General features: G+C 45.7%; 2 protein-coding genes across 2 annotated transcripts; both read left to right on the top strand.

The window, feature by feature from the left end:
- The first annotated feature begins 405 nt into the window (after positions 1 to 405).
- KNL1 (kinetochore scaffold 1) lies at positions 406 to 20,640 on the top strand. Its single transcript, XM_029963822.1, has 26 exons — positions 406 to 484; positions 2,488 to 2,542; positions 2,962 to 3,001; positions 3,219 to 3,278; positions 3,471 to 3,532; positions 4,037 to 4,092; positions 4,426 to 4,462; positions 4,999 to 5,036; positions 5,389 to 5,441; positions 6,349 to 11,412; positions 12,042 to 12,186; positions 12,297 to 12,364; positions 12,492 to 12,590; positions 13,570 to 13,685; positions 13,910 to 14,000; positions 14,474 to 14,590; positions 15,092 to 15,179; positions 15,587 to 15,640; positions 16,061 to 16,100; positions 16,219 to 16,320; positions 16,780 to 16,880; positions 17,152 to 17,220; positions 17,364 to 17,473; positions 18,021 to 18,139; positions 19,266 to 19,388; positions 19,495 to 20,640. Exons 2-26 carry the CDS (start codon positions 2,508 to 2,510, stop codon positions 19,598 to 19,600), a joined length of 6,993 nt encoding a protein of 2,330 aa, XP_029819682.1. The 5' UTR covers positions 406 to 484; positions 2,488 to 2,507; the 3' UTR covers positions 19,601 to 20,640.
- Positions 20,641 to 21,086: 446 nt separating this feature from the next.
- RAD51 (RAD51 recombinase) lies at positions 21,087 to 27,567 on the top strand. The gene is made up of 10 exons (XM_029963806.1): positions 21,087 to 21,102; positions 21,931 to 22,040; positions 22,451 to 22,588; positions 22,993 to 23,110; positions 23,640 to 23,731; positions 24,458 to 24,552; positions 25,431 to 25,544; positions 26,089 to 26,218; positions 26,439 to 26,560; positions 26,805 to 27,567. The coding sequence occupies exons 2-10, from the start codon at positions 21,954 to 21,956 to the stop codon at positions 26,926 to 26,928; spliced, it is 1,020 nt and encodes a 339-aa protein (XP_029819666.1). The 5' UTR covers positions 21,087 to 21,102; positions 21,931 to 21,953; the 3' UTR covers positions 26,929 to 27,567.
- Positions 27,568 to 27,573: the final 6 nt, after the last annotated feature.

Consider the following 27,573-nt stretch of genomic DNA (forward strand, 5'->3'; position numbering starts at 1 on the left):
GCCGCCTCCCCCCGCGCGGCGCCGCCGGCCGCGCGAACCTGCGCGGCCACAGCGCGGAGCGAGGCCACCCCAGGGGGACCGGGCACCCCGCGCAGCCCCGTGCGGTTACCGCGCCATCCTCGTCACCGCGGCTGCGGGCGCCGCGGCCGCGGGTGGCGGCGAAATGGCAGCGGTGGGGGATAAGCGGGGGCCCCATGTTGTACGGCAAAAGGGGGGCCGCCTTTGTACGGCGGCGCAGGCGTGTCGTCACGGCGCGGGAGAGGGCGGTTGGATTTGAACGGGGCGGGTGGCGCCGGGAGACGGGAAGCGCGGGTCGGAACGGGGACGGGGAGCCCCGCCGCCGATCCCCAGCGCGAGTGAGAGCGGCTGCGGGGTCCGGCGAGGGAGGAGGCCGTGCTGGGGGCCAGCGGGGGTGGGTGACTGGCGGCCGTTTGCCCGTGTCCGGGGCGGATCCTGCGAGCGCGGGAGAAGGCGGGAGGAGAAGGTCGGTGCTGTCCCGGGGAGCCGCTGGCTGAGGCGTGTGGGGATAAACCCCCCCGATAAATGCGGCGTGGATCGATGCGAAGTAATTCGTGGCTGGGGAACGTTTTAATGAGGTGTAATTAATGATACGAGTGATTAATAAGCGCCTGGGCTGTGGCGCGGGGACCGTGAGGGGGAACGGCCCGGGAGCAAAAAGAGACGGGAAAAGGGGCTCAGTCGGCTTGTGCCAAGGGGGAAAAGGCCGAGGAGGGCCGGGATGGGCGGCGGGGGATGGACTGGCAGGGCTGTGGAGAGATTCTTGTGTTTGCAGTGTCAAGTAGGAGAATAAAGAGGGATGGTCGTTTATCAACAGAGCATCTTCCCAGCTCGACGCCATGCTCTCGTTTCTCAAGGATTGTCGATAACTTCCAGGAAAGATTAGGGAAGAGCGGCTGAGGAGGGTGGCTGGGATGTGAATTCCGCATTAATAGCAAATTAATGTGCGATTAAAGGCAGAGCGATCAGGGGTTTTACAGCCACACGCTGCTCTCCCCCAGCACCTGCACGGCCTGTCGTGTCCCCTGTCCCTTCTCTGTGTGCTCAGCCTGACCCAGGACGGCTGGATTTACACCCAAAACCTTTGGGATGCTGGCCCGAAAGGTGCCTCTGGATTTGGAGCCCCAGAGCTGCCGGCCCTGGAAGCCAAGGGTCCCTCAGGCTGCTTTGGGCTGGGACCAGCATAAACCTGCTGGTCTCGGTGAGAGGAACTAATGGCTTTAAACCGAAAGAAGGGAGATTTAGGTTGGATATTGGGAAGAAATCCTTCTCTGGGAGGGTGGGGAGGTCCTGGCACAGGTTGCCCAGAGAAGCTGTGGCTGCCCCATCCCTGAAAGTGTCCAAGGCCAGGTTGGACGAGGCTTGGAGCAACCTGGGTTAGTGGAAGGTGTCCCCGCCCATGGCAGGGCATTGGAATGTGATGGCCTTTTAGGTCCCTTGCAACCCAAACCATTCCAGGATTCCGTGAATTACCCTGCAAAAATGAAACAGGAAATCAATAAAGTTCATTCCAGCAAGTCAGCTTCTGTGTACAAATACAGTGTCACTCTGTAAAGCTTTTCTGGTTCTCATTTTTTTTATACCTTCACATGTAACAGTGTCCTCAAAATAGTGCTTTTTTTTTTTTTCTGTTTAGGCAAACAGAAATTTATTGATGAAAAATACCTAGTGTTTTTAGTGTTGCCTAAAAATTGTCCTGCCTTAAAATTGTGTTTGAGCAAAACAGAATGTTACTTTTCCCTTCCACTGTAACTCAAGCCAAATATATCGTATACGACACCATATCATGCAATAGAATTAATATAATACCATATAATTCGAAGTAATACCCAATAATAAATTCCCAAGAGCATTTCATGTGATTTAGCATTCTAAACTTTCTTTTTCCTACCCAAGGCTTAGTTTTAGCTTGGAAAATCAGGGTGGGTTTGTGGTTTCCCTCAGCTACACTCAGGTAACTGGTGGACAGGGAGAGCAGTGGATGTTGCTCATCAGAGGGAAGTTATCCATGCTCCTGAATTCCTGATAGTTTAAAGAAGATGGACTCAGGCTCTTCTGGCAGGAAGCAACAAGCTGAAATACCATAAATTCACCTTAGAGGGTGAGGAAAGTATCGACTGAAAAATGTCTTGTATGTCAGAGCAAACTTTGTCTTGGATAAGGTTTGATCACATTTATCTCCAGCAGTTACCAGAATCTTAATTTTAAATAAGAGGCTGCCTAGCCAGTAATGCTTAAACTGCTATAGCACAGTTCACTGTTAGCACAATATATGTATAATGTGGAAATAGGTATAATATATGTATAATAACAGGAAAACGTGGAATTGAGAGGCCTGTACTTTCTGTAACCAGGGAAAAATGGAGAGAAAAAAATACAGCATCAAAAGCTAATAACTGATTGTGGGTTTATGCTGTTTTCCTGCTGAGGTTCATTAATGTTCTTGGATTTTGGTTCTGCATTCTGTAGGGAAAGCACATCCTTCAGCCATGGACAAGATTTACACAGACCCGAACATGGAAAAGTGAGTTGAAACCTTCTAAGGAATTTTACTGTGGTGCAAATATTGTCCTTTAGAGGCAAAACTTTTCTTAATGCACTCCAGCATCCCCTGAATGAAATGTGGTTTGCATTGCCAAGAAGAACAGGAAGTTTCTCTGACGGTGTTTGGGAAGCTCTGAGGGGATTTCGTGGCGGTGGATGGTCTGGAGATGAACTGACCCTGGGGGTGGGAGGGCAGTCTGAGTTTTCCAAAGCTTATTTCATTGGGAAGCAGTGCTGAAATGATCAATCTGTTCCAAGCAAGTCGTTCATTTGATTTCACACTCATAAAAATAACAGAGAAATCAGTTTATTAACCTCGAAACCGTGGCAGGGCTGTTCAGGAAATGCACCTCGGAGTGATTTCATATCCTAATACCCGTTTCCCTTTCTCCCCTCCAGTGATAACACGGAGCACATCAGAGGGAAGAGGCTGTCCTCCGTGAGTAACTTACAGCATTCCTCAAAATAAAACTCTGGGAGGGAGGGAAGGAGGAAAGGGAAGCTGGGAGAGGAGTTTTTTTTTTTTCCTCACTGGTGTTGAAGAAAAGCAACCTGTTAGATTGAGAGGCCCTGCTAGCTCCTAGAAACCCTCTCCATTCCAGAAATGAGCTCTTGGAGTTGGAGCTGCTCTTCTCAACTGTTCTATTTTCTTTCAGATTTTAAAGGCTCCGCGAAATCCTCTGGATGATCTGGGAAGTGGGAATGAACTGACCCAGGTAGGTCTATCGGGCCCTTTCTTCCTGATGGTCCTCCACGTGTTGCTGGTTAAACTGTGTCCCTGGAATAATGCAGGTGGTTTTAATGCACCAATTTTAATAATAGCACACTGGTTTTTTTTTGGGGGGGAGTCTGTGTTTCATGGAAAGCTGTGCTCATGGGGATCAAAGTGTTGTGTTTTTTATTGGCAGGATATTAATATAGAGAGGCGAAGGAAGAGCTCGCGCCGTGTCAGCTTTGCCAACACCATCAAGTAAGTGTGAGCTGAAGGATGCAGGTCTGCAGCCTTTATTTAAGCAAAAAATGCAGGGAATAATCTGTTTCCCCCCCAAATATTGCCCTCACTGAATAATCACAAATGATTGCAAGCAGCAAGAAATTGGTTTTTATATTATATATATTTATGTTTATTCATATATTTATGTTGATTTGGTTCGAACCCCGAAGAGCCATTATTAATTTTCTCTTCCCAACTGGGAAAAAAACCCCACAAAAGCAACAGTTCAGTGAATTTAATATAATTAGGAATTTTTCTTTCATGTTCAATGTTTAGTGGTTTCCATCTTAAGTATCAAAATGGCATCATATGATATCATCTCCCTGTAAAACACGCTTGGGTTCAGTACACTTCTGGCTTTTGATATCTCATTTCAGAACACGTGAAAAAAATTGAATTTAGGGCTGATTTTTTTTTAAAAATTTACTTTGAAAGAGATGATTTTGTATTTTAAGAAACTGGTGGGTTTTTTTTTCTTAGCTGCAGAGTCTTCCACCGAGATCTTAAGAACGGCACATCAGAGAGAGAAAATAGAGGTAAAACTCCTTTTTTATTCTTCTGATAGGATTCCCAGACTATTAGCAACAAGATTTAACTTGGATTTCAGAGGTCAGGCTTGTCAGTCTGGGGAAAGGAACAACATGGTCAGATCTTTGTCCTGTGCTGGCTGAAAACCCCTTGGTCACAGCATTTTTGTCACAAGAAGGCACATGAAGAGAACTTCAGAACAGTTTCTGTGCAGTTCACTCTTGTCTCAGTGTTTTTTAGAATCAGAATCATGTAGGTTAGAAAAGACCTTTGAGATAATCAAGTCCAACCATGATCATGCTTCTCACATTGTAATTTTGTCATGTGTTTGTTATTCTTAGAGCATGCAGCAGATAAGGATGATGTCTTTACTCATCAGTAAGTATCACGTCTGATGGATATTTATTGTAATTTGATATTTATTGCTAAACTTTTTCCCTCAGAGGCAGAAAAGATGTTAGTGTGGCCTCAAAGTTCTTGTATATAAAACACAGTGATGGGATTTTTAAAATTAAAATGACCTGGTGGTAAAATAACAGATTTAGTCACTTTGTATGTGTGAAGGGGAATTTCATAGAATCATAAGTTCTATGAAAAATAAAGAATTGATCTTTCTTATTTGTCACTGAGGAGTTAAACTGCCCCTGGATGTTGAGCAGTGGCTTGTGGAATGCTAAGATGAGATAATTTCATGGGGAAATTAAGATTGTGACTCAAATTAGAATATGTTGAAGACAAATACGTAGTGTCTGGTATCTGCTGCCCAATCCCACATGGCATCTGCCACGGGGTTCTGTGCAACACAGGTCTCTGTCTGTTCAGTTTATTGCTCAAGGCTCCTCTTTGAAACCTTTTAACCAACTGAAATCTTCTAAACCTTCTAACGAGCTCTTTATCTAACCCGACTTTTGTAGGGATGAGGAAACTGAAGCTGTTTCGTGTGAGATCACTGGTGAGTTGGGAAATAAAATTAATAACAAAATGACTGTCTTTATTTAAAACTATTGATTGTGTTTTTAGTAATTTAGTGTGCCATTATTAGTAATTTTAACATGTCTAAAGTAACCTCCCTGATTTGGGAGGGCTCTTCCTGCATGGGCTTTGTCCCACAAAGCTGTTTACAAGGATCCTGTTGTAGAAGTCTGCGTGGCCCTTCCACATCCTGAAGGGAGCAGTGAAAACGTTTTTCAGAATATGTTTGGGTTTAATTTTACCTATTTACTCAGTGCATTGAACTTCAGCACTGTGGATAAAAGAATAAAAAAATAGCACAAGAACTGGAGTATTCCCTTTTCTTTCCACAGGGATGAACACTTTGCTTCATGCCCCCATCCAGGCTTTGGTGCAGCAAACTGAGGTATGTGAAAGCTTTTAGTTTTTTGGTGCTGAAAATACCAGCGTCCAAAATATATCACAAGAATTTGTGTGGTAAATGGTGCAAAATGTTGACTATCTAAAAAATAAACCTTTGTGTATTTACAGAAAATTCTTTTGCAAGTGAATATTCTGTATTTTGAAGTATTTTCCTATTCTGATAGCCATTAGACTGCAACAAGAATAACTCTTGCTTCTCTAACTTCTCAGTACTGAACTAGTTCCTCTATTCTCTTCAATTCTTATCTAAGAATATACAAAAGAGCTGATGTTTCAGATGGGTCTGTGTACTTATAAAACAGCAAATATAATTTGAAGTAAACATGAAGCTGTTCTTCATATATTCATTATACCTGATAAAGTGTAGTGTTCTGTCTTATTACTGGCCAGTTTTTGCCCTCAGCTTTAAAACTGTAAACCCTCTCTGTTAAAGAGAATAAAATCTCCCTAATCAGTGGTGGAAAGGTGTTTTAAAACATCCAGCCTGGTGCTGCTGCTTTGGGGCAGGTGCATAATAAACTGGGCAAGGAGAAACCTGTAGTTCCCTAAAATAAAAGGTGGAAATCACATCGTAGAGAAATAGAAAATACTGATCCATAAGGCTCAGCAATTGTTGCTTGCTTACTAAGATGTGGCTGGATATGAAATGTGAAATGAGACACAATATGGTGAATAATTAAGTCACTGTCCTTTTTTTGAATACGTTATTGCTTATCAGGGAGACCTGTAATCAGTAGGTTGGTTTTTTTTTTTGAAAAAGAGAGATATAGAGCTAGAACCTGAAGGCTGCATTAGCCGACTTCTGCTTTAAATAGAATAAACCACTGATGGTTTGTTTTACACGCCAGTCACTGGGTTCTTCCTTTTTTTTTTTTTTTTGTTTTTTTTAGTGGCACGACGTGGACCAGGCTGTTCTGAGGGCGAGCAGGCAGGACACCACCCTGCTGTTCTCGGAGGAGAACGCGGTGGAGGTGACGACCAGTCACACGGCCCTGATCTCCCGGAACCTCGGGGCCCAGCCGGCCGACGGAACCGGCAAAACAGACATCACCTTCCTGGCTGGGCTGAGCTCCAGCCACGGCAGGGCAGAAGCCAGCCAGGAATTCGGTTTGCTCCCCGACCCCGCCAACCACCCGTGCCCGTCCCTGGAAGAGAAGGAAGCGGCTCCTGCTGTAAAAAAAGTAGATTTCAATGAATTTATGCGGAGCCTGAAGTCAAAGAAGGCGGCACCGAATCCTGCTGAGGGACCTGACAAGGAGAATGTTTTCTTTGCCCCTTGCCAAGGCTTGGAAAACGTGGCACTGTTGCCTGAGGAATTTGTCTATTCCCACGAGCCGCTGCACACCTGCAATGTAACACAGGTCTTTCGAGGGCAAGAAGGTGGGATGGAAATGACAAAATGTGAGGCAGCTGGTGTTAGGGTTCCGTTCTCTGGTGTTGGCGAGGCCCCACCGGAGCAGCTGGAGTGTGGGGATGTCACCCAGGCCTTTGTGGATGATGGGATGGACATGACAAGCAGTCACACTGCAAAAGTGTCCTTTCCCTGCTCCAGCGTTGGGAATCAAAGTCTCCACTTCCAAAAGGATTCCTCATCCACAGAGTTAGATAATTCTGTGTTGAAGGGAGCAGCTAATCAGAACCTGACTCAGCAGGACCCTCAGCTGTGTGCAGACAGGAAAGGAGCAAATGCTGAAGACAGAGGAGCCCCTGCAGTGCTGAGAGGGGTGAGACAGGAGGCCAGGGCAGTGTCTGCCATCCGGGGAGCCGTGTCCTCTGAGACCGTCTTCCGAGGGGACAAAACTGTTGTGTTTTCTAAATGTGAGGACATGGAAATGACTGGGAATTACACAGACATCATCTACAGCAACAGCACCACGGGAACGGACGCTTTATGTCCTAAAACTTGTGAAAAACCAGGGAGTACAAACCCTGTGCTAGCAGGGAGCAGACACCCAGCACGTGGGAATGGGGACATCCCACAGGGTGTAGCAGCCGGAGATTATGGAGCTGCTGTGTCCTATAAAACCAGAGCACTTGAACTGCCTTCAGCCTCAGATGGACTTATGGAAAACATGTCCCAGGCTCACAATCCTGCTGCAGCATATGCTGGGTTTGGCTCATGTACAGATTTGGGTGCTCCAAAGAGCAGGTTCCATCCCTCAGCACAGCCTCAGCTGGTTCCTTCAGGTGAGAAGACAGTAATATTCCCAGGAGAAGACATGGACTTGACTAAAGCTTGTGTTAAGGAAGACAGAAAGAGTGTTGATAATGAACCTCCCACTGCAGTGTTCACCTCTGTCACCTGCAAACCTCATTTTCTGGATAACAGATCCACAGCTTCCAGTGGAGCTGAGCAGGAGGAAATGGAAATAATGAAATGCCACGCTGTTGTCATCGGTGATCAAAGCAGTGGGACAGCTGCAGAAACTAGACAAATGCTCTGTAAAACCATTCCAAGAAAGAACCAGAAAAAAAATGTCATTGAGGGTGCATATTCCACAGATATGGACAAGGAAAATATTGAGGTGATGAGTATCAATGGGAATATTAAAAGGAACCAGGCTATTGAAATGAATACTAAAAATCTTCAGATGATTGGAAAAAACAACTTCCAGGCAAGTGATCTGAGTTCCTGTGCCAGGAGCACATTTTTGTTTCAACAGCAAAGCAGAGGAGTCCCTGGGAATGTCGTCACTGACACTGGAGCATCCCTGTCTTTGCGAAGCCAAGAAGTTGTTGGATCACAGCCTTTGGAAAAACACCTTCCAAACCCTTCAGTTTCCTGCATGAGCGACAGAACAGTCATGTTTTCAGGTGATCAAAGCATGGACCTAACCAAAGCTTATCCTGCTACCCTTGATAGTGCTCCTGTTAACACAGGACAAGAGCCCAATAGTAATAATCATCATCAAAATAACACAGTATCCAAGCAGCTGCAAAACCAGCCCTTCCCATTTTCCGGTTGTCTCGGTGTGGATATCACCAGTCAAACCGCAGCAATGGAACGTGGGGACTTGAACATGAAGAAGCAAGTTGTTACTCCTTTGGCACCAAGTGGTTCGTTTATTTTCGGTAACAAGCCTGCTGCCTCTGGAACGAGAGGAAACGAGCCACCTGGAACAGCCTTGGGAATAAATGCAGCTTGCCAAAACTCGGGGAGGCAAGAGAAAACCCACCCTGTGAGGGCAGTAAACAAAGTGCTGCCAACTCAAGTAGATCCAGAGAGACTTTTTCCGACAGGTAAAACACATGCTTCAGGAGAGGATTTAAAACCTCCTCCCTCAGCTGATGGGCTGCGAGCTGGGACATCCCAGCTGCAGAGGGGAAGTTCCCAGTTGCCTTTGTTTGGAGGAAAGTCAGTTGTGGTTCCCTCAGGTGAAAGCATGGGCTTGACTGGAAGCTCTGTGGTGAGGGTTCCAGATTACACCATCAACGTTGTTCTATCACAGCCAAAAGCAGCGCCTGGAGACCCTGATCAAGGTGGAAGTGGAATCAAGCCCTTAGAAAGGGGGCCCACAATGACAGCAAATAGTCAGGAGCAGCCTGTGGGACAGGAGACCTTCTTGGTGCATGGCAGGAAAACGTTGCCCATGAGTAGTTTAAAGCATTTTGCTGATGAGAAACCAACCCTGTTTTCAGAAGATGCCAACATGGACATCACCAGGAGTCACGCGATGTCAGCAGACAACAGAGTCATTTTCCAGAGGAAGACTTCAGACGATGCCACAGCCTTGATTTCTGGAGTTCAAACTTGTGTTTTCCCCTCTGACATGGAAATAACTAGACTCGATCCCTCTGCAGTCAGTAAATCCGTGGGGAAAGCTGCATCTCAGGGGATGCTCAGCACAGCTAAAAGGACTGGAAGGGAAAGCTTGAAGGGAATACCAGGGGAGAAGACTGTTTTGTTTTCCCTGAGCAATGAGGACAATGACACGGAGATGACCCAGAGCCACACAGCTGCCATAGGCCACGGGATTGTGCAGGATGAGGGAGGGCTCCATTCCCTCTCTTCAGCTCATCCTGTGAGGAGTGTGATGTTCACAGGGAGCCAGGCTGATGTGGGCATTTCCATGTCTTTCTCTGCTGATAAAACCACAGGAATAGTTGTATGTGGTGTTCAGCCAAACTCTGGTGAGGAGGCTGGACTTCCCAACAGCCAAGTTACGAGGTTTCCTGAGGATGACATGGAAATGACCAAACCCTCCCACGGAGCTTTGGCAGAGAACCCCCTGCAGGGCTGGCAGCCTGTTCCCTCCACCTCCACAGTCCTGTTCTCCAGTTACCAGGATGCCATGGAAGTGACTGGGTCTCACTCCATTCATCCGGGTTTCGGAGGAGATTTCTGTGAGGACAGATGGATCCTGGCGGAGCAGGGTGGGCAGGAGGCTGCTGCAGGGGGCACAACAGTCGGTTTTGCTTTGGCTGAGGATATGGAGATCACCAAAACTCACACAGCCCAGGACCCACAGCCCATTCCAGCCATTCCTGCTGATAAAACCGTTGTGTTCGCCCTCCACCAGGATGACATGGAAATCACTGCATCCCACACTGCTGCTGTTAACAACAATATCGATGGATTTGAGGCCCACACGAGCACTCAGCACTTACCACAGCACACACACGCTGCGTTGGGGTCCTCCAGGGGTGGCATGGATTCCTCACATCCAAGAGACCTGAACTGTGAATATCCCACGAAACCTAAGGATCAGCCCAGCATTTCCTCTTCTGCTTCATCAGCCTCAGCGTTTCCTAATGAGAAAGGAGCCACCAAGGCCCCCAGTGGCACAACACCAGATCCCATTTATTCTGTCTCACTTCCAGAAAACACTATGGATTTCCAGGCACCACAGGATTGTGACCTTCCCATGGGGAATTCTGTCCCTGTAAGCAGGCAGCAGGATCTCACACAGCCAGAAAACCTGCAGTCAAAGGGAGCATCTTTGGAGCTCCCAGGTAATGGTCCTGTGGATTGCAGAGAAGGAATTGGCGATTTGGAATCCCACGTTGCCTTTCCCATCCAGGGATCAGATCCTTTGAAGGGTTCCCCAGATTCTTCTGGTACTTGGAGAAGCCAAGTAGTGAAAGAGGATTTGTCTCAACGTGGAGATTCAGCTCCAGATTTGGGCTTGGCTGGAGCAAGCCTCGTTCCAGCTGCTAACAAGGAATCCAAGGAAAATGAGGAGCTGTCAGCCGAAGGGGAGACACCTCCACAAGACCTTCAAATAAACTCTGAACAAACCGAGCAACCTTTGGTCAGTGACAATCTTTCACTGGAATTAATGGGTATTTTAAATGTTTGTTCAAAACTGAAGGATCTGAGAAGGAAATCTGCAGCTTTCTCCGTTTCCCAAACTGCTTTTCCTGACCAGTTGCCCAAATCCTCAGCTCAGCCAGAGGATACCTTGAAGTTGGGAAAAAACGCTGTCAGTGAAGCAAATAACTCCTCTGATAGCAAAGAGCAGGAGAACACAGGTCTGGAATCTGGAGCTGCTCCCATAGGCATGGCACCTCAGGATAAATATCCAGGAATAAATATCCCTCTGGGTATTTTCCAGCCCAAATTGCCAAACAGGAGAAATTCTTCTGTTTCCACTGTACAAGACATGAATGGGAAATCAGACAGAGCAGAAGCCCCAGTTCCAGTAAATGCTGGGGAAACCCCAGGTAACAAATCCACCAGGCAGAACTTCAGCCCCTCTCACTTCATAGCAGAAGAATTTCTCCCCGTGTGCCTGGAAGAAATGGATTCCAATGAGTCTGTCAGCTCTGAACTTGTGGAAAAGGTTTGTGAGGACATAAGCAAAAAACAAATCTGCCACCAGGAAGAGGATCTGTTCGAAGAGACAGAAACTCACAATGCCAAAAGATCTTTGGAACAAGATAAAGAGGATCTTCAAAGCCCAAAGAAGGTCAAGAGGCATGAAAACGTGGATGTTGGAGCACAAGACTTGCAGGTGAGCCTTACCCCTCACTGTAAGGATACACCAACAGGGCTTTGGGCTAAATTTTTGGGGTGTAAGTGGATCTGTTGGCAGTTTTCCTTGTTTTTCTTAACTGCTGGTTTGCTGTCATTTTCCTGTGTCGTTGCCTGTGTTTTTCGTTGTTTTGCCAAAATAGAATAATCAGGTTGATTATTCAACCTTCCTGGACCAGGCAAAATGGGCAGAATAAGGCATTTGCCAGTTTTAAGTCATTCTCTCCATAGTATCCTTTTAATTGTTTCTCAACTAAATGCTCTTAGTCCTCTGAACTAAACTATTTGCTAGTTTTGCCTTAGGTACAGCGAGGCCTAAAGTAATTATCTATAACCCAAGCATGGCTGTTTAGTTTGAATTAATGTTGTTATAGACAGCACAAATTGCAGTTGAACCAGGAAAATCTGTGCAAAGACAGAACATCCATCTGACCTTAAAAATAACTTTGTAATCATCAGTATAAAATATAAAGATATAAAGATCTAAAATGTGTGCAACAATCTGAATTGTGAAACAATTCTGAATGTCAAGAAAGAACTACAATAAACCACTTAGATTGTTTCATATAACTGTATTAACTTTTTTTTTCTTTAATTTGTTAATATTAGGTTACTTTTGCTGCTGTGACTCAGAACCAAGTAGAAGCTGATGAAGGTGGAGAACCTCCAAATCTCTCAGCTAAAATCCCTGACTGTCCTCAAAGCAGTGCCAGCAGCTCCTTGGATTCTCTTAGGGCTGATGCAGAATTAACAAGTAAGGCTCCCTTTGGGATAAGAGTCCCAAAGCTTGTGTTCTCCACCCTGTTAAAATATTATTAACCCCACCAATATTCCCCCTTTTTCCTTTCTGTTCTCTTTTCCCAGTCCAGCCCAGCAGTCATGTGGAGTCCCAGCTTCTCACAGACAGCATTTGTGAAGACAATTTATGGGAGGTATGTCCAGAGGCTGGAAGACACCAACTTCTTGTCCTAACAGGAAAATGCTGGTGTATGTTATGCACCAGTAACTGTTCTTGCTTGAAAAATGGACTTATCTGTACGTTTTTCCCCAAATTTGCAGAAATTTCAGAGTGGTGCTGTCACAGTTGGGGAGTTTTTTACCCTTCTCCAAGTCCACGTTCTGGTCCAGAAGCCCCGGCAGAGCCACCTGCCAGCCAATGTGAGTATCTCTCCTTTGACAGGAACAATATATTTGACCTTAAATTAGATCCCTTTGTAGGTTTGGGTTTTAATTTTTAGCAACTCAAAGGACTTTAAGTGAAAACCAGAAGATTTTTGTCTCCTCACCAGATACCATCTACTCAGGATTGCTGTTCTTGGATGAATATGCTAATTCTTGCTTTTTTAGATTCTTTTGAGGATGATAAATTTGAAAGTAAGAATTAGGAACTCAGTCTAATCTTTTCACTTTATCTTTTCACTGTGTCCATCTACTGACTGCAGCTACTACTCTGCACTCCTACTACCTGTTGTGTTCTCTCCTTTAGAAATGCTGCACCATGACATCACTGCTCTTTATTTCCTCCCCTGAAGAAAAGGGGAAGAAATAAAGAAGTTTGACTTCTAAATCTCTTCTGTTTTTATTTAAACTGCTGTCCCAGCTTAGTTAGTTAACTTTACAGATTTATTCATACTGAGCCGTCTCTAAATATTCATCAGGCTTAATAACTCTGCTACTGTGCATTAGTGACTGATGAAAACCAGACACCACCCCTCCAAAAGCCCCTGAAAACTTTCTCTGAAGGAGTGGAATTAATTAATGTCAGTTATTTGTGAGCTTTACTATATGGCCATCTTAGACTGTAATACCCCCCTCATATTTGTTTGTGGAATAAAGCTCAATAAGGCTTTATTCTGGGAACTTTGATTCTGAATTAAGCATAGTCAGCTTGTTTTATTGTGGAGCACTCTTGCTACCTGCATAACACACAGATGTATTTAAAGCCTTCATCTGAAAGGGAGTGAACCTCTTTCAACATTTAATTAATTCTTTTGAGCTCTAGTGATGAGACACACGTCCCAAAAGCAAGTGTGAGGAAACATAAGGCATGAAAACGAAATTGAGTTGATTGGAAGTTACTATTTCTGAAAAATATGTTGGGGTTTTTTTCCCTCCTTTTCTTCCCTGTTTTCCCCAGTGTGCAGTGAGTGCACCTCCTACCCCAGAGGATCTCATCTACAGCCAGTACATTCAGCGGCCCAAGCTGCGGATTTACGAGGAGGATTGCCAGGCCCTGTCTCGGAAAATAGATGAGTGAGTGCTTTTCCAGTCACACACTGTATCAGTAATTCCATTTCTTCACCTCTGCTTGCATGCAAATGCCCTGAAGAAACTTCATACATTACATATAGGGAAAATAAAAACACATTTAACCTTCTTTATGCTGGTGGCAATTTTATTACAGATTTAGAAATTAATTGTATAAATACCAATGTGCTGCTCTGTGTGACCAACAACTTTTTTTTTCCATATTTCAGGTTAAAAACATATGCAAATGTCCAGGATCAACTCCTGGTGAATGTGAACAGGAGTTTGTGGGAAGTAATGAGAACCTGCTCTGATGAAGAGGTAATGCTTACACATAATGAACAAGTGGTTGATTTATGTATTCCAATAAAATAAGAACCAGAATGGTCACAAAATCACAACAGGTGAAACAAGGCAAAATATTTTCTGAATGGAAAACTTCTAAGAATTTCCAGCATGTCAGAAGAATACAAGGATATGTGTCCTTTAAAATATATTAAAGGGGAAAAAATTACCCAAAATTATTTGCATTTAAAACCCAGAAGCATTATAAAAGTGTCCCACTAGAATTGAGAAGGTAGATCAAGAGATACTGTTTTCTGTGGTTCTAATGCCAAGGATAAACAAGAATAAAGATCTAGTCCATGAAAATAAAGAGTCAAAATTGATCAAAGACAGTATTTTTCATAATTCATATTTAGATATAGGATATCACTACAGTTCGGTTGTGAACTAGAGTCAGGAAGGGTTATATTCCCATTCACATTCTCTTCTGTATTTCCCACTGACTGCAGCTGAAGAACTTTGGAGCTGAACTGAACAAAATGAAATCCTATTTCACCAAGGAGAGTAAAATCTTGGCTCACAACGAGAAGGAGACATTGTACAGCAAACTGGTGCAGAGTGCCCAGGTAAGGAGCCACAGCTCTGCAGAGATTTGGCTTTAAAAAAGGAACTTCTACCATATTTCTTGTCTATAACTTCGTGGGAGCTTAATTATTTTAGTGTGCATTCTCCTGGAAGTTTCATCCTTTTAAATGCATTTCCCTCCTATTCATATGCAAATTGGATGATCTTTAGGGTCCTTTCCAACCCAACCCATGCAGGGATTCTCTGGTAAGTAACAAAGAAATGACACAAGTCATGCATTGTGACAGGATCAGAAATTTGTATCTATTAAAGCTCTAGGAATTCATTTATTTCCATGTCTTATCCCTCATTAGGGAGATACAAGTAAGTATTTAGTACTTGCTTACACATGGCCACTGCTTGTCTGTTGCCTCTTCCCTCTAATGACAGATTCTATCAGCTTATTTAATTAATGAGCAAACAAAGAGCCACGTGGTCATCCCAGAAGAAAATTCAGCTTGTTAAAAAATATCACTGACTCAAGTACAACTTTCCCATCTTAGGAACAACATGGAAAGCTCCAGGCAAGAATAGAAAAGGTGGATGAGCTGCTGAAGGAGGGAGAGAGCTGCCTGGTTGCTCTGGAATCAGGTATGAGTTTCCAAACAGGTGACTTATATTCTAATTTCTCCTTTTTTTTCCTCCAGAGCTGCTGTTCAAAAGGTCAGTTCAGGATTCTGTGTTTGTGGTTGTTTGACACAAGCTGCTGTCAGAACTTGGCATTGCTGCGTAACAATGCTCTGTATTTTCAATTCTTTTCTTCCAGTGCCTTAAGTAGAAATCACATTGCACAGTAGCAGCTTTGAAACAATGCAATAAAAGGAGCTTTCACTGTTATTACCACTTTTTGAGGTTTTTTTGTAGATACTTTTCCATATTTTTGTACATTTTTCTTAGTCACCCTTGAAATACTGAGATTTCTAGAGCCCACAAACAAAATAGACTCTTAAGTATTGAATCTGGGAGTTCTGCACAGACCTGATATTTCTTTCCCCTAGATTCTTTCTGGGATGAAGGGGATGAAGTGGAAGGAGGGCAGAGCCTACAGAAAGGTAACAGAACCAGCTGAATGCACTTTTTGTTTGGTACTTTAAATTCTGGAGGGGATGATACTGAACCCCTCATCCTGATGTATCAGCTCTGAAAGAGATGCAAACACTGCTGTATTTTCTACATTGCATGTAACTAATTATATAGATGTTAATGGATGCAAATGCCTGTTTTTCCCCTGGAAATATGGAATTTAGAACTTACTACAGTGTGACTTGAGGAGTCATATTCAGCTGTCATATTCAGCACATTAATTGTTCAATGATTACAACCTTTGACCCCTTATCCAGGCAGGGGTAACAGCCACCAAGTTGAGATCCTTCCTGTTTTTAGGAACAGTGAGTGCACAGCAGATTAGGGCTTTTTGTGCTGCTCCTTTCTCATATTTTCCCTTCTTTTCTCATTTTTTCCCTTTCTATTAGAACTGGAAAGCCTCAGAGCCCAAGAAGAGGAACTTGAGAGGTAAGATGTCAGAGGGGATGTCAAGGATGTCACAGTATTATGTGCACACTAACTTTTTAGAGGCTGGTGTGTTTTTAACTACTGTGCCACATCCTGTGGGATTGGTTTATCCTTGCAGAGAACTGTCAGAGATGGAGACTGAGGATGAGCAGATGCTGGTTCAGATGGATGAGCTCAAGAAGGTTGAAAAGAGCTGCTGGGAAATCCTGGAGAAATATGAGTAAGGAAAACACCCTCAGGTTTATTTTTTATTAGCTATTTCTAGAGCCTCACATTTGCACATAAATGTGTTGGCTTTGTGTTTCCTTGTTATTTGATGTGGGAAATCTTGGGATGCCCATCTCCTTGCAGCCTAGGATAAGGAATAAAGCCTTGGAGAACTTCCATGTGTTATTCCATCAACAGCTTTGCTCTGGTGCTCTGTGTTCCAACATCCAACTCTCCCCCAGTTCCAAAATTAACATTTATATAAAATGTATGGTATTATACTTGCATTCCCAACAAATTTTTACATTCTGTTGGAATGTAAGAATCTGCTTGGAATTGAAAAATTCGTTGGTATATTATGTGGTAAGAGCTGCAAGTGCACTGAATACTCTGATCTTTGTCCCTCAGGAAATTGTTTGGGTTGGTTGGTTGAAACTTGGGGTGATGGTGGGTGGTTTTTTCCCTTTTTCAGCTTCACTGAGTGGGAGATTGCAGAATGGAGTGAGCAGCAGGCAGTCTTTAATTTTCTTTATGATTCTGTGGAGCTCACAGTCGTGTTTGGACCTCCAATAGGTGAGTCACAACATGGGTAGGTCTGTGTTTTATGAATTTGAAATGTTAGTTATAGAATAGAAACCTGAAATTTCCACATTTGTAAAGATCTGCTGAAAGGAAATACAAAACATACTCCACTGGGTAAGCTGAGATAGGTGGCATGGCTTTGGATATGTTTTTCATATGAAAATTCAGAAAGGTAATGGATGGCTGTTTCTGCAGACAAAGAGCTGTAACTCCAGAACTAAGTATGGAAATAACTGTTTGGTTTTTTTCCTTTCCTTCTCAGATGGTGATGATTTTGGTGTAGATCCTTCCAGAACCATCGTTAGCCTGAACTTCGAGTGTTTCCTGGATGGTGAGATATTCTTGGGTAGCTTGAAAGTAGCAGCCCTGCTTGTTGGGAAGACTCTTAAATTTGTGCTTTGCCTGTAAATGCTCTATGAAATGGCTTTTCAGAGGTTCCTGGCAATGTGTTTTTTTTTTTCTTTTGTGTTACAGTGGAACAAGCTCCACCCTCCTCGTGTTTAGTCCAAAGGCTCATCTTTCAGTTTATTGAAGGTCAGGGAAGCTGGCAGGAAAAGTGTCCCACGCTGTACTACTTGCCCCAGGTAACATTCCAGGGAACCTTATAAGACTCTGAAAAAAAAACCCTTACATCTTTCCTGTCACAGAGAAAATAGGGCTGATCCTGAGAACCAAAGCACCTTCATGAAAGCTTCAGCAATGCAAGCCAAAATCTGCTTCAGGAATATTCTGAGGTGTGAGGGTAAATACCTGCCCCCGAAGGCAGGAGTCCTAAAAGCTGGAGTTTATTAAAAGCCTTTTTTTTTCTTCTGCTATAAAAATAAAGAATTAAGCTGAAGGCCATTCTGCCTCCTAAAGAATGTAGGTTTAAATTGCCAACCCAAACTTCTTCTGGGTTCCTGCCTGGCTGTGACAAACCCATTGACAAAGCAGAAAGGAGAAACTTAAAGCAAAAAATGTACATTTGTTATACTTGTACAGTTTCATTTTTTCCATCCAGACTCCATCCAGACTGAGATAGCAGTTAAACTACCCTTATTTTTTATACTTTCTAGGATAAACTGTGTTTTCAAGTGTCACGTAGTCGCCACCTGGGTGTTGATGTGGTTCCTTTTCTGATTGCCCCCTCAGGTTCTCCATGACATCTCCTTGGTGGTGAATCGTTGCAAAATCTTGGGAGAAGAGATGGAATTTCTGGAGAGATGGGGTGGAAAATTCAGTCTCCTGAAGACAGATATCCAAGACACAGAGTGAGTAACTTCAGGTTATCATGATGGGATTCTTGGGGCTGTGCAGGGCCAGCAGTTGGACTTTGATCCTCGTGGGTCCCTTCCAACTCAGGACATTCTGTGATTCCATAAGATGGGGTTCACAGCAGTCCTTCACAGGCTGTTTGTGGATAATCAGGAACAAAACTGAAATATTTTCAGATTGGTTTTGTTGAAGTTGAGATTTTATGCTGCTGTTTTTAACAGCAATTTAATTTATTTCCATACACTTGAAGATATACATACATACATACTATAGTATCCTAATGTGTGGAAGTGAAGCTGTTCATGGATCCAGCCACTTCCTGACTACCAGACAACTTCTCCTTCCTTGCTATTTTCCTGCTTGACCTGACTCTGAAATATTTAGGCCAAATTGTAGCAATGCAAAGGAAATAGAGCCAAGAGTTTACCTGTAGCTTAGGGCTTTGTTTTTTTTAATCTTCTCTTTGCCTCAGCCAAGCAGAATCAGTCCCAGAAGGATGGATGCAGTGAAACTGAAGTTTACTTTCTTTACTTTTCATTTTCTCTTGCTACTTCCTGATTTTGTAGCATGTCCCAGTGGGGTAAGACAAATACAGCTTCACCTCATCCTTCCATTATTCATGTATATCTTTAATTAAGAAGTGTCCAATAATTAGCTTGCTCTGCCCACCTTGGTGCTGTTCCCAGAGGTTATTCTAATTTTGTGGTTCCCTTTGCAAGAGTGCCAAAAATCCCATGGAACTGGAGGCAAGTGAGTCCTACTTAAAACTTTGGAAAACTTTAACTACCTGGGAATATTTTATGCTAACTAGAAAACATGTATTTTGTTATCAGTCTCTGTTATTCTCTCTTATTAGTCTCTGCTCTCCCATAATTTTTGGATGGTTCCGTATTAACTTTTCCCGTGAGGGAAGTTGGGGCTTTGGATTCTGAGGTGTTGATAAAGTGCAAAGGGTCTCTTTATCTGATTTCTGCAGCTCCTGTGGGTCTGTGCTGGAACTCTTTGGAAGTTCCTGAGCTTTGCTGCATCGGTGACATCATTTATTCCCACTCCTGGCCCCAATTCCGAGGTGGAAGCAGCACATTTGACTATTTTGCATGGATCTTGGTGTTTGTTCCACAGGGTGAAGCTTTTGTTCTCCGCTTCCGCAGCTTTTGCCAAGTTTGAGTTGACTCTGTCTCTCTCTCCCGACTATCCATCTGCTCCACTTCCCTTCAGTGTCCAAACCCACATCGGGAATATCGGGTGAGTTGAACAAGCACCTCTCCACATTACTTCATTCCACACTAGGGATGGGGAATTAAGCTCTCCAGATCCTCTCCAACACTTGTGATCCTTTCATCTTCCCCAGGAAGGAGGAAATTTCTGCTGTTCTCTCCAGTGTTCCAGTTGGTCACCACTATCTGCGGAGAATAGTCACTCTGATCCATCAGAATCTGCTCCAGGATCCCAGATGATCCTCTGGATGCATGGGCAAGACTGGAGCAGTTGGAATGGGTAGTCTTTGAGTTTATTCTTGTGAGAGTTCCAGCTGTCTCTCACCAGAATGGGAATGCTGTTATGCCCCCCAGCTCTAGTATTCCTGCCTATTTAGTATTCTTGTAGTTTGCACCAAGTATTCTACTTGGTGTAGACCACGAGTTTTACAAAAGCAGAGGTGTCTGAAGAGGAGAAGGAAGAAATTCCTATATCCTTTGTAAATCCAAGCTACCTTTTGTCTTCTCTCAGTCACTCCAGGGGATCGTGACCTCCTTGGAATGTCAGTCCTAACATGGATATTCTTCTGCCATAGCCTGTTAATTTAGTTCTGGGGTCATTTACAAAGCTCTTGGACAAAACAATGATGAGGATTCTCTAAATTAACTGGACTGGAGTTTACTTTCACTGTCATAATTTCATTACCATGTACTAAATTGCAGATCCCACCAGGTCTGCTCTTTATTCATCTCCTGGAGCCTCTCCCAGTTCAGACACTATATCCCTGCATCTGATTCATTAACCAATTAACCTGTAGCAATTAACCATGTGGCCAAAGTCAGAAATATTTTTGGAATTAAGACAGAAAATCCCTGTGCTTGACCACCGACTTTGGGATGAAACAGCCCCAAAGCTGTTGGTGTGACTGAAGTTTGTTCTGAGGTTCAGTGTCAGTCCAGCACAATCTCAGGATGCTGGTGCATTGTCCCAGTTTGGAACCCCTTGGAATTTTAGTAAGGAGACAGAGCTCCTTAAATTTAGGAGTACCTGTAAGATCTAGCTTGGTTTTGTGTATATCTTGTATATTATGTGGGTTTTGCTGTTGGGTCTGGTCTCCCCCTGGCCGAGTTATGGAGCAGAAGCACCAACCCTGGCCCAGCTCTCCGTTCTCCAGCTGCAAATCTTCGTATCCTGTAAAATATGTTGAATTTAAGAATGTTTCCCTGTGTTGCAGTTTTTATATATTTTGTGTTTTTATAAGTTTTCCTTCTGTTTGGAAGGTGGAAGTTCATTAAACGTTGGAATTAGCACTTTTCCTGCTTCCAGTGGGGATTACTGGCTGCTGTATTTAAACCGCTGACTGCAAATTTGATACTAATATTGAAATAATTTTGTTAAATACTTCGGGAAGACTTTTCGTAATACGAAAGAAAAGGGGAGAAAAAGGGAAAAAGAAAAAAGTGGGGGGAAGGAAAAGGGAAAAAAAAAAAAGGGAAAATAAAATGGGGAAAAAAAAGATAATAGAAGAAAAGGAAGGGAAATTGGAAAGAAAGGCCGCGCTGCCCCACGAGCCCATTCCATTCTCTTCCCGTCCCTTCCCGTCCCGTTCCCGGAGCCGTTTCCCGCGCGCGCTCCCGAGCGGGGCGGGGCCTCTGCGCGCGCAGGCGGTGCGTCACGTGACGGGGCGCGGGAGCGTCCGAACGGCGGACGGGTCCGGGATCGGGGGATCGGCACCGGGATCGGGAATCGGGATCGGCACCGGGTGAGACGGGCGGGGCCCGCCGGGCGGTCGCGGGGGCTCCCCGGGGCCTCCCCGGTGCCGGGAGCGGCCGGTCCAGCGCCGGCCCAGGGCGGGCTGAGGGGAGCGGGGGGAGCGGAGGGCCGTGAGGGATCGAACAAAGGCCGGGACCGGCTCGGCGGGGGGACACCGGCGGGGACACCGGGGAGCCACAGACCGCGGGCTGGCACCGGGCAGGGGCCGCTGGCTCCGGGGGCGGCGGGAACCGTGGAGTCCGGGAAGGGTCGGGTGGGAAGGGACCTTGAAGATCATCCAGTCCCACCCCCGGCCGTGGGCAGGGACACCTTCCACCAGCCCAGGTTGCTCCAAGCGCCGTCCAACCTGGCCTTGGACACTTCCAGGGATGGGGCAGCCACAGCTTCTCTGGGCAACCTGTGCCAGGGCCTCCCCGCCCTCACAGCCAGGAATTCCTTCCCGTTATCCAGTGTAAGTTTCCCTCTGCCAGTTGGAATTCATTCCCCCGCTGTCCTGTCACTACAATATCCAAACCCTGTGCTGTATCCAAAATGTGCGAGTTCCCTTATTTCCTTCAGTTTCCCGTGACAACTCGTGCCTCCCATCCTGCTCAGCATTCCCGAGGGTGGGGCAGATCCTCTGCAGGGTCTGGAGCCCCTTCCAGCCCTTCCCAAGGTGTTGGTGGCTGTCCCGAGGGCGGCTCTGGGGCACAGCCCAGCCACGACAGCTGGTCCCTGTTCAGAGGGCTTTTCCAGCCTGAATAATTCCATGATTCTGACTCGTGTGACCTCACGAGCTCTTCCTGAAACGGGATCCTGAGATGTTTGGTCCCTTCCAGGGGGTCCTGGCCCCTCGCTGCCATGGCCATGCAGATGCAGCTGGAGGCCAGCGCGGACACGTCGGCAGAGGAGGAGAGCTTTGGGCCACAGCTCATATCCAGGCTGGAGGTAGGAGAGCACTTGCCTCTGGAGTAAGTTTTCCAGAGCTCTGCTGGTCTTTTTTGCAGAATCCCAGACTGGTTTGGGTTGGGAGGGACTTTAAAGCCCCTCCAGTACTACCCCCCTGCCATGGGCAGGGACACCTTCCACTAGCTCAGGTTGCTCCAAGCCCTGTCCAGCCTGGCCTTGGACACTCCCAGGGATGGGGCAGCCACAGCTTCTCTGGGCAACCTCTGCCAGGGCCTCCCCACCCTCACAGGGAAGAATTCCTTCACAATATCCCATCTAAACCTTTGTCTTTGAAAGCAAGGTGTATCTGAAAACTCTTACTAAATTCTTACTTGTGTTCCGTCAAAAAAAAAACCCCAAAACAATCCAAAATAATCAAAATTTGTCCCTTTTTTCCCCCTCCCTCCCAGCAATGTGGTATAAATGCCAACGATGTGAAGAAGCTGGAGGAGGCTGGATTTCACACCGTGGAGGCTGTGGCTTATGCACCAAAGAAGGAGCTGTTGAACATCAAAGGCATCAGCGAAGCCAAAGCTGACAAAATCCTGGTAAGGATGTTATGGAACATTGACCCAAGATATTCCACAAGCTTCTTTCTACTGGCTTGAAGAGTTCTGGTGGATTTGGAAGGTCTTCAAAGGGCAGTAAAGGTGGTTAGAGGTGTGACATGGCTTCTGATGAGAAGGGACAAAACCCACCAGGACGGAACTGAGCTGGAAGGGTGGGGGGCAAGGGGAAGATATTTCCATAAAACACACAAAATGGATGTTGGAGCTTTTTCCTGGAGCACAATTTCATTTCTGTTCAGAGGTACCAACTAGTGCCCAGTCTGTAAAATAAAATGTGCGTGGAATGATAGAGGTGCTTCTCCACAAAGCAGGGAATATTAATTACTGGGGGTTAATGAACAGGGTGAGCTCTCCTGGCACTGCTCCGTTTGGTTTTCCCTCAGGCTGAGGCAGCCAAACTGGTTCCCATGGGTTTCACCACGGCCACGGAATTCCACCAGCGGAGGTCGGAGATCATCCAGATCACCACTGGCTCCAAGGAACTGGACAAACTGCTTCAGGGTAATCACTTATTGCTCTTTACTGCTTAACCTCCATTACTGGGGTGGGCTTTTTGCTGTGAACATGATCCTTGCACAAAATCACACAGAACAAGTTGTGGTTAAGTGAAAAATCTCCTCAAGTCCTGCTCTTGTATAATTGATTTCATTTTAGAAGCTGCAGAAATAGTTTTTAAACCTTTTAGTCACAATGCAAGATCCAGAACTGTCCATTTTGGGATGTTTCTGGTTTATTCTAATGCATGACGTATTTCAAGAAAGCAAAACTGGGTATCACCATCTCACCATTCTTCTGGTAATCCAAAAATAAACCAAATAATTTCAGCTCTGCAGCATCTTCATAAACACACCTCAGCTTTTTATCTATAACATCAACAAACCTCAGGATGACAATGAGTTTTCCCAATTAATTTTGAAGCTTTTGGCCAAATTAAATGTTTGACTGAGTCTCTGTAATTGCAATGTTTTTGCATGTGGTTTTTGTTTGTAATTTTTATTGTTATTTATTATTATTATTCTCTTCCCTTCAGGAGGAATAGAAACAGGGTCCATAACAGAGTTATTTGGGGAGTTCCGTACTGGGAAGACACAGCTGTGTCACACACTGGCAGTCACCTGTCAGGTGAGTGGGTCACCTCATTACAATCCAATGTACAGACACCACAGCATTTGGGAACTTGCTAATTTGGGCACTTTTCTTGGCTTTCTAAGTGTTTATTGCTTTCTAGAGGTTGCTGTTTGTTACAGCCTGGTCCAGAAGCTCCAAGCTTTAGCAGGTGTACTCTTTAATTTCAGACTTCAAGAGATTTTAGTATTCCATAAAATATTAGAGGCTTGGACTTAATTTGGTAATTTAGTTGACTCCCTAAACCTACCAGCTCAAAGTTGAGCACCTGCCCTCTTATGTGGAATCATGGAATCCTGAAATTGTTTGGGTTGGAAGGGACCTCAAAGCCCATCCACTTCCATGGGCAGGGACACCTTCCACCAGCCCAGGTTGCTCCAAGCCCTGTCCAACCTGGCCTTGGACACTCCCAGGGATGGGGCAGCCGCAGCTTCTCTGGGCAACCTGTGCCAGGGCCTCCCCACCCTCACAGGGAAGAATTCCTTCCCAATATCCAATCTATCCCTCCCCCTTGTCCTGGCACTCCAGAGTACCAGAAGGAAGGTGTTGGAGATCAGAACCAGTAATCCTTCCTTTTGCTTTTCCCAGCTAAGTGGGACTTTAGTCACAGTAACTTGGGATGTTAGCTATGGTGTTATGTATGATATCAGTGAGGGCATAAGGCCACCCCTGGTGTGTTTATGGACACTTCATTCCATGTTCCTTCATTCCCTTCTCCTTTAGCTCCCCATTGACCGCGGTGGTGGAGAGGGAAAAGCCATGTACATCGACACAGAGGGGACCTTCCGTCCGGAGCGGCTCCTGGCTGTGGCTGAAAGGTCTGTGAGGGGAAGAAAGGAATATATCTCCTCACAGCTTAGCTGGAAGACATTTTACACAGGCCCTGGAGGTTGACTTGACAGATGTTCACTCTGGAAACATCTGGTGTTGCTGTTCCTTTCCCACCTCTGCCGCTCTCTCCCCACAGCTCTTGTGTCGTTGTCCCTCAGCAGGAAGTGATTTCCCTCACTTTTTGCTAGTGGAAGGGCATGTGAGCTTCCCAAGCAGCTGGGGACAGTACCAGATCCTGCCAGCTATCTTGGAAGGGAATTTGGTCTAATCCTGCTGGCTTTTCCTGCAGCAAGGAGTGCTCCCACCGGTGGATATTTGGCAACAAACACCTCTGGATGACACTGATGAGACTTGATACTGATGAGAAAGGGAAATGATGTTTGCAGCAGTCATAGGTGTGTCTGTGCTGGCTGTATACAGAGAGTACTTGGAATCATGGAATTGTTCAGGCTGGAAAAGCCCTCTATGATCCAACCACTGCCCAGCACTGCCAAGGCCACCACTAACCCATGTCCCCAAGTGCCACATCCACAGGGCTTTAAATCCCTCCAGGGATGGGGACTCCTCCACTGCCCTAGACAGCCTGTGCCAGGGCTGGGCAGCCTTTCAATTAATAAATGTCCCAATAACCAACTTGAACCTCCGCTGGTATCACTTGAAGCTGTTTCCTCTCATCCGTTTTAAATGGTTCCAATTATTCTGTTCTCTTTTCATCCCCACGTGTTGCATTTTTTCCCTCTGTTTTTCTCTCTCCCAGGAACGTGAGTTTTTATTCCAGCCTTTAAGCAAAGCTGCAGGATAGCTCCTATGGAGGAAGTTGTCACTTAGAGGTTTCTATCTTTTATTTCCCCTGGTGTTTCCCCAGGTATGGCCTGTCTGGCAGCGACGTCCTGGACAACGTGGCCTATGCCCGGGGCTTCAACACCGACCACCAGACCCAGCTGCTGTATCAGGCCTCGGCCATGATGGCTGAGTCACGGTAAGAACTCTGCTGTCATGGATCCTGTTCCCAAACTGGGTTATCCTTAGGCTTATCCAGGTGACAAGCTCTGTGGGCAGTCAGTGATCAGCAACACCTCTGGCTGCTGGAATTCGGGGCGACAGCGACTGGCTCGGCCCGATGTCACTGTACAAGCACAGTAAATTGTCCCTCAGTGCCAGCCTGAGAAACAACTTTAAAGCTCGGTTTATGACTGTTTTTAGAAATAACGTTGATTATTTCCAAGCTCCCAGGAAACCTGGGACTGGAAGTAAGATGATTTACACAGCCTTAGAGGGAATGTGATGGTGGAACAGGGTGTGTAGGAACCTGTCCACAGGTACCTGTGCTGTCCAAACAGGACATTTGTATCACCACAGTGAATCTAATTTTTTAACCACGCAGGAGTTTCTTTGGGCTTGCTGGGTTTTCTTGTGTGGGCAGGAGCTGCCACCCCACCTGGAGCAGCATCCCAGCTCTCCAGGCACCAGCACACTCCCGTGGAGGCGTTGGCCGTGCTGCTGACCCCGAGTGCCTTTGGCAGGTACGCGCTGCTGATCGTGGACAGCGCCACGGCCCTGTACCGCACGGATTACTCGGGAAGGGGGGAGCTCTCCGCCAGGCAGATGCACCTGGCCAGGTTCCTGCGGATGCTGCTGCGCCTGGCAGATGAGGTAACACAGCGCTGCTTCATTCCCCAGGCAGAACTCCTCGCTTTCCTCATGAATCCCAGCAATTTGGTACAAAGGGCTTTGTCGCTCAGTCTCCGCTTCCCTTGGTTTGGAGGGGCTTGATACCCCAGTTATGGACAGCAGGGGTGCACCTGGCTCTATTTCCCTCCCCTTCTGTTCAGAGTGTGGGGAATAGCTGGGTTCTGGTTGTTTGCCCCTGCAGTTCGGCGTGGCCGTCGTCATCACCAACCAGGTGGTGGCACAGGTGGACGGAGCCGCCATGTTCGCTGCGGATCCCAAAAAACCCATCGGAGGGAATATCATCGCTCATGCTTCCACCACCAGGTGAGAGGAGAGATGGTCGCCTCCCAGGAGCCTGACTTGGGGTCTATGGAATTGGCTAAGTAGTCTTTACTTCTGGGGTTTATGTAATCTGTCTGTGGCAGGTCCACTTTGATTTAGTGCCACTCTGAGCCCTCAGGGAAATGAATGTTTTGGGAATGTTCCTACAGCTCTCCATAGTGCTTTATGGATTATGATGATTTTCTGGCTGTGCACCCTGACCTGTTTCCTTCCCTCTCCCTGTCAGACTGTACCTGCGGAAAGGCCGGGGAGAGACCAGGATCTGTAAAATCTACGACTCTCCGTGTCTTCCCGAGGCTGAGGCCATGTTTGCTATCAATGCCGACGGAGTGGGAGATGCTAAAGAGTGAAAAGTGCTTTTTTCCCCCCTGAGTCCCAAGACTATGTCCATAAGGGACTCCTTTCTGTGTGGCACCTTACAGATACTCCCCAACGCAGCTGGCAGAGGAACCTGTTGTGTATCGGGATGTGTCCATCAGGACACCCGGAAGGGTTGGGAAGAGATCTCCCACTGGGCTGTAGTCACAGATCGGATCCCTGTGGTGCCTTGTGAACATTTCCAGGGGACCACACCCTTTGTGTTTTCCTGGGTTCCACCACGCACGTGGGGCAGTAAAATCCAAGTGGCCGCAGTTCTGAACTTGGTGAATTTGAACTAAAGTTGGTGGGTTTGTCCAGTAAGAAAAGTGGTGATTTATGAAACCAAGCAGAGTGGTATTCCACACTAGGGATTTGGGATTGGTGATGATCCCAGTCCATAATCTTTCTGTTCATTTTCTTTTGGATGCTGCAACCTGCTGAGCTGGGGGAACTGTTCATTTACATTTCAGTTTAATTTTCTGTATTTCATTAATTCTCCGTGGAAATCTGCTTTTAATAAAAAGGACCATGAGGATATTGATGACATCACAGGTTCCTAGGATTCAGGCAGGTGTTCATGCAGACCAAGGATTTTTTTGGATGGAAGCAGCTGCACCAATCTCCAAGGAATCTCA

Source organism: Manacus vitellinus, unplaced genomic scaffold (genome assembly GCF_001715985.3).
Source record: "Manacus vitellinus isolate BGI_N305 unplaced genomic scaffold, ASM171598v3 scaffold_63_pilon, whole genome shotgun sequence".
Taxonomy (NCBI): Eukaryota; Metazoa; Chordata; class Aves; order Passeriformes; family Pipridae; genus Manacus; species Manacus vitellinus.

Bases quoted from the DNA above. Each gene is read 5' to 3' on its own strand.
- KNL1 (XM_029963822.1), top strand. From the start codon at position 2,508: ATGGACAAGATTTACACAGACCCGAACATGGAAAA. The intron at 4,093-4,425 runs GTAAAACTCCTT...TGTTATTCTTAG, and splicing joins ATCAGAGAGAGAAAATAGAG to AGCATGCAGCAGATAAGGAT. The intron at 4,463-4,998 runs GTAAGTATCACG...CGACTTTTGTAG, and splicing joins GATGATGTCTTTACTCATCA to GGATGAGGAAACTGAAGCTG.
- RAD51 (XM_029963806.1), top strand. From the start codon at position 21,954: ATGGCCATGCAGATGCAGCTGGAGGCCAGCGCGGACACGTCGGCAGAG. The intron at 23,732-24,457 runs GTGAGTGGGTCA...CTTCTCCTTTAG, and splicing joins CACTGGCAGTCACCTGTCAG to CTCCCCATTGACCGCGGTGG. The intron at 25,545-26,088 runs GTAAGAACTCTG...TGCCTTTGGCAG, and splicing joins GCCATGATGGCTGAGTCACG to GTACGCGCTGCTGATCGTGG.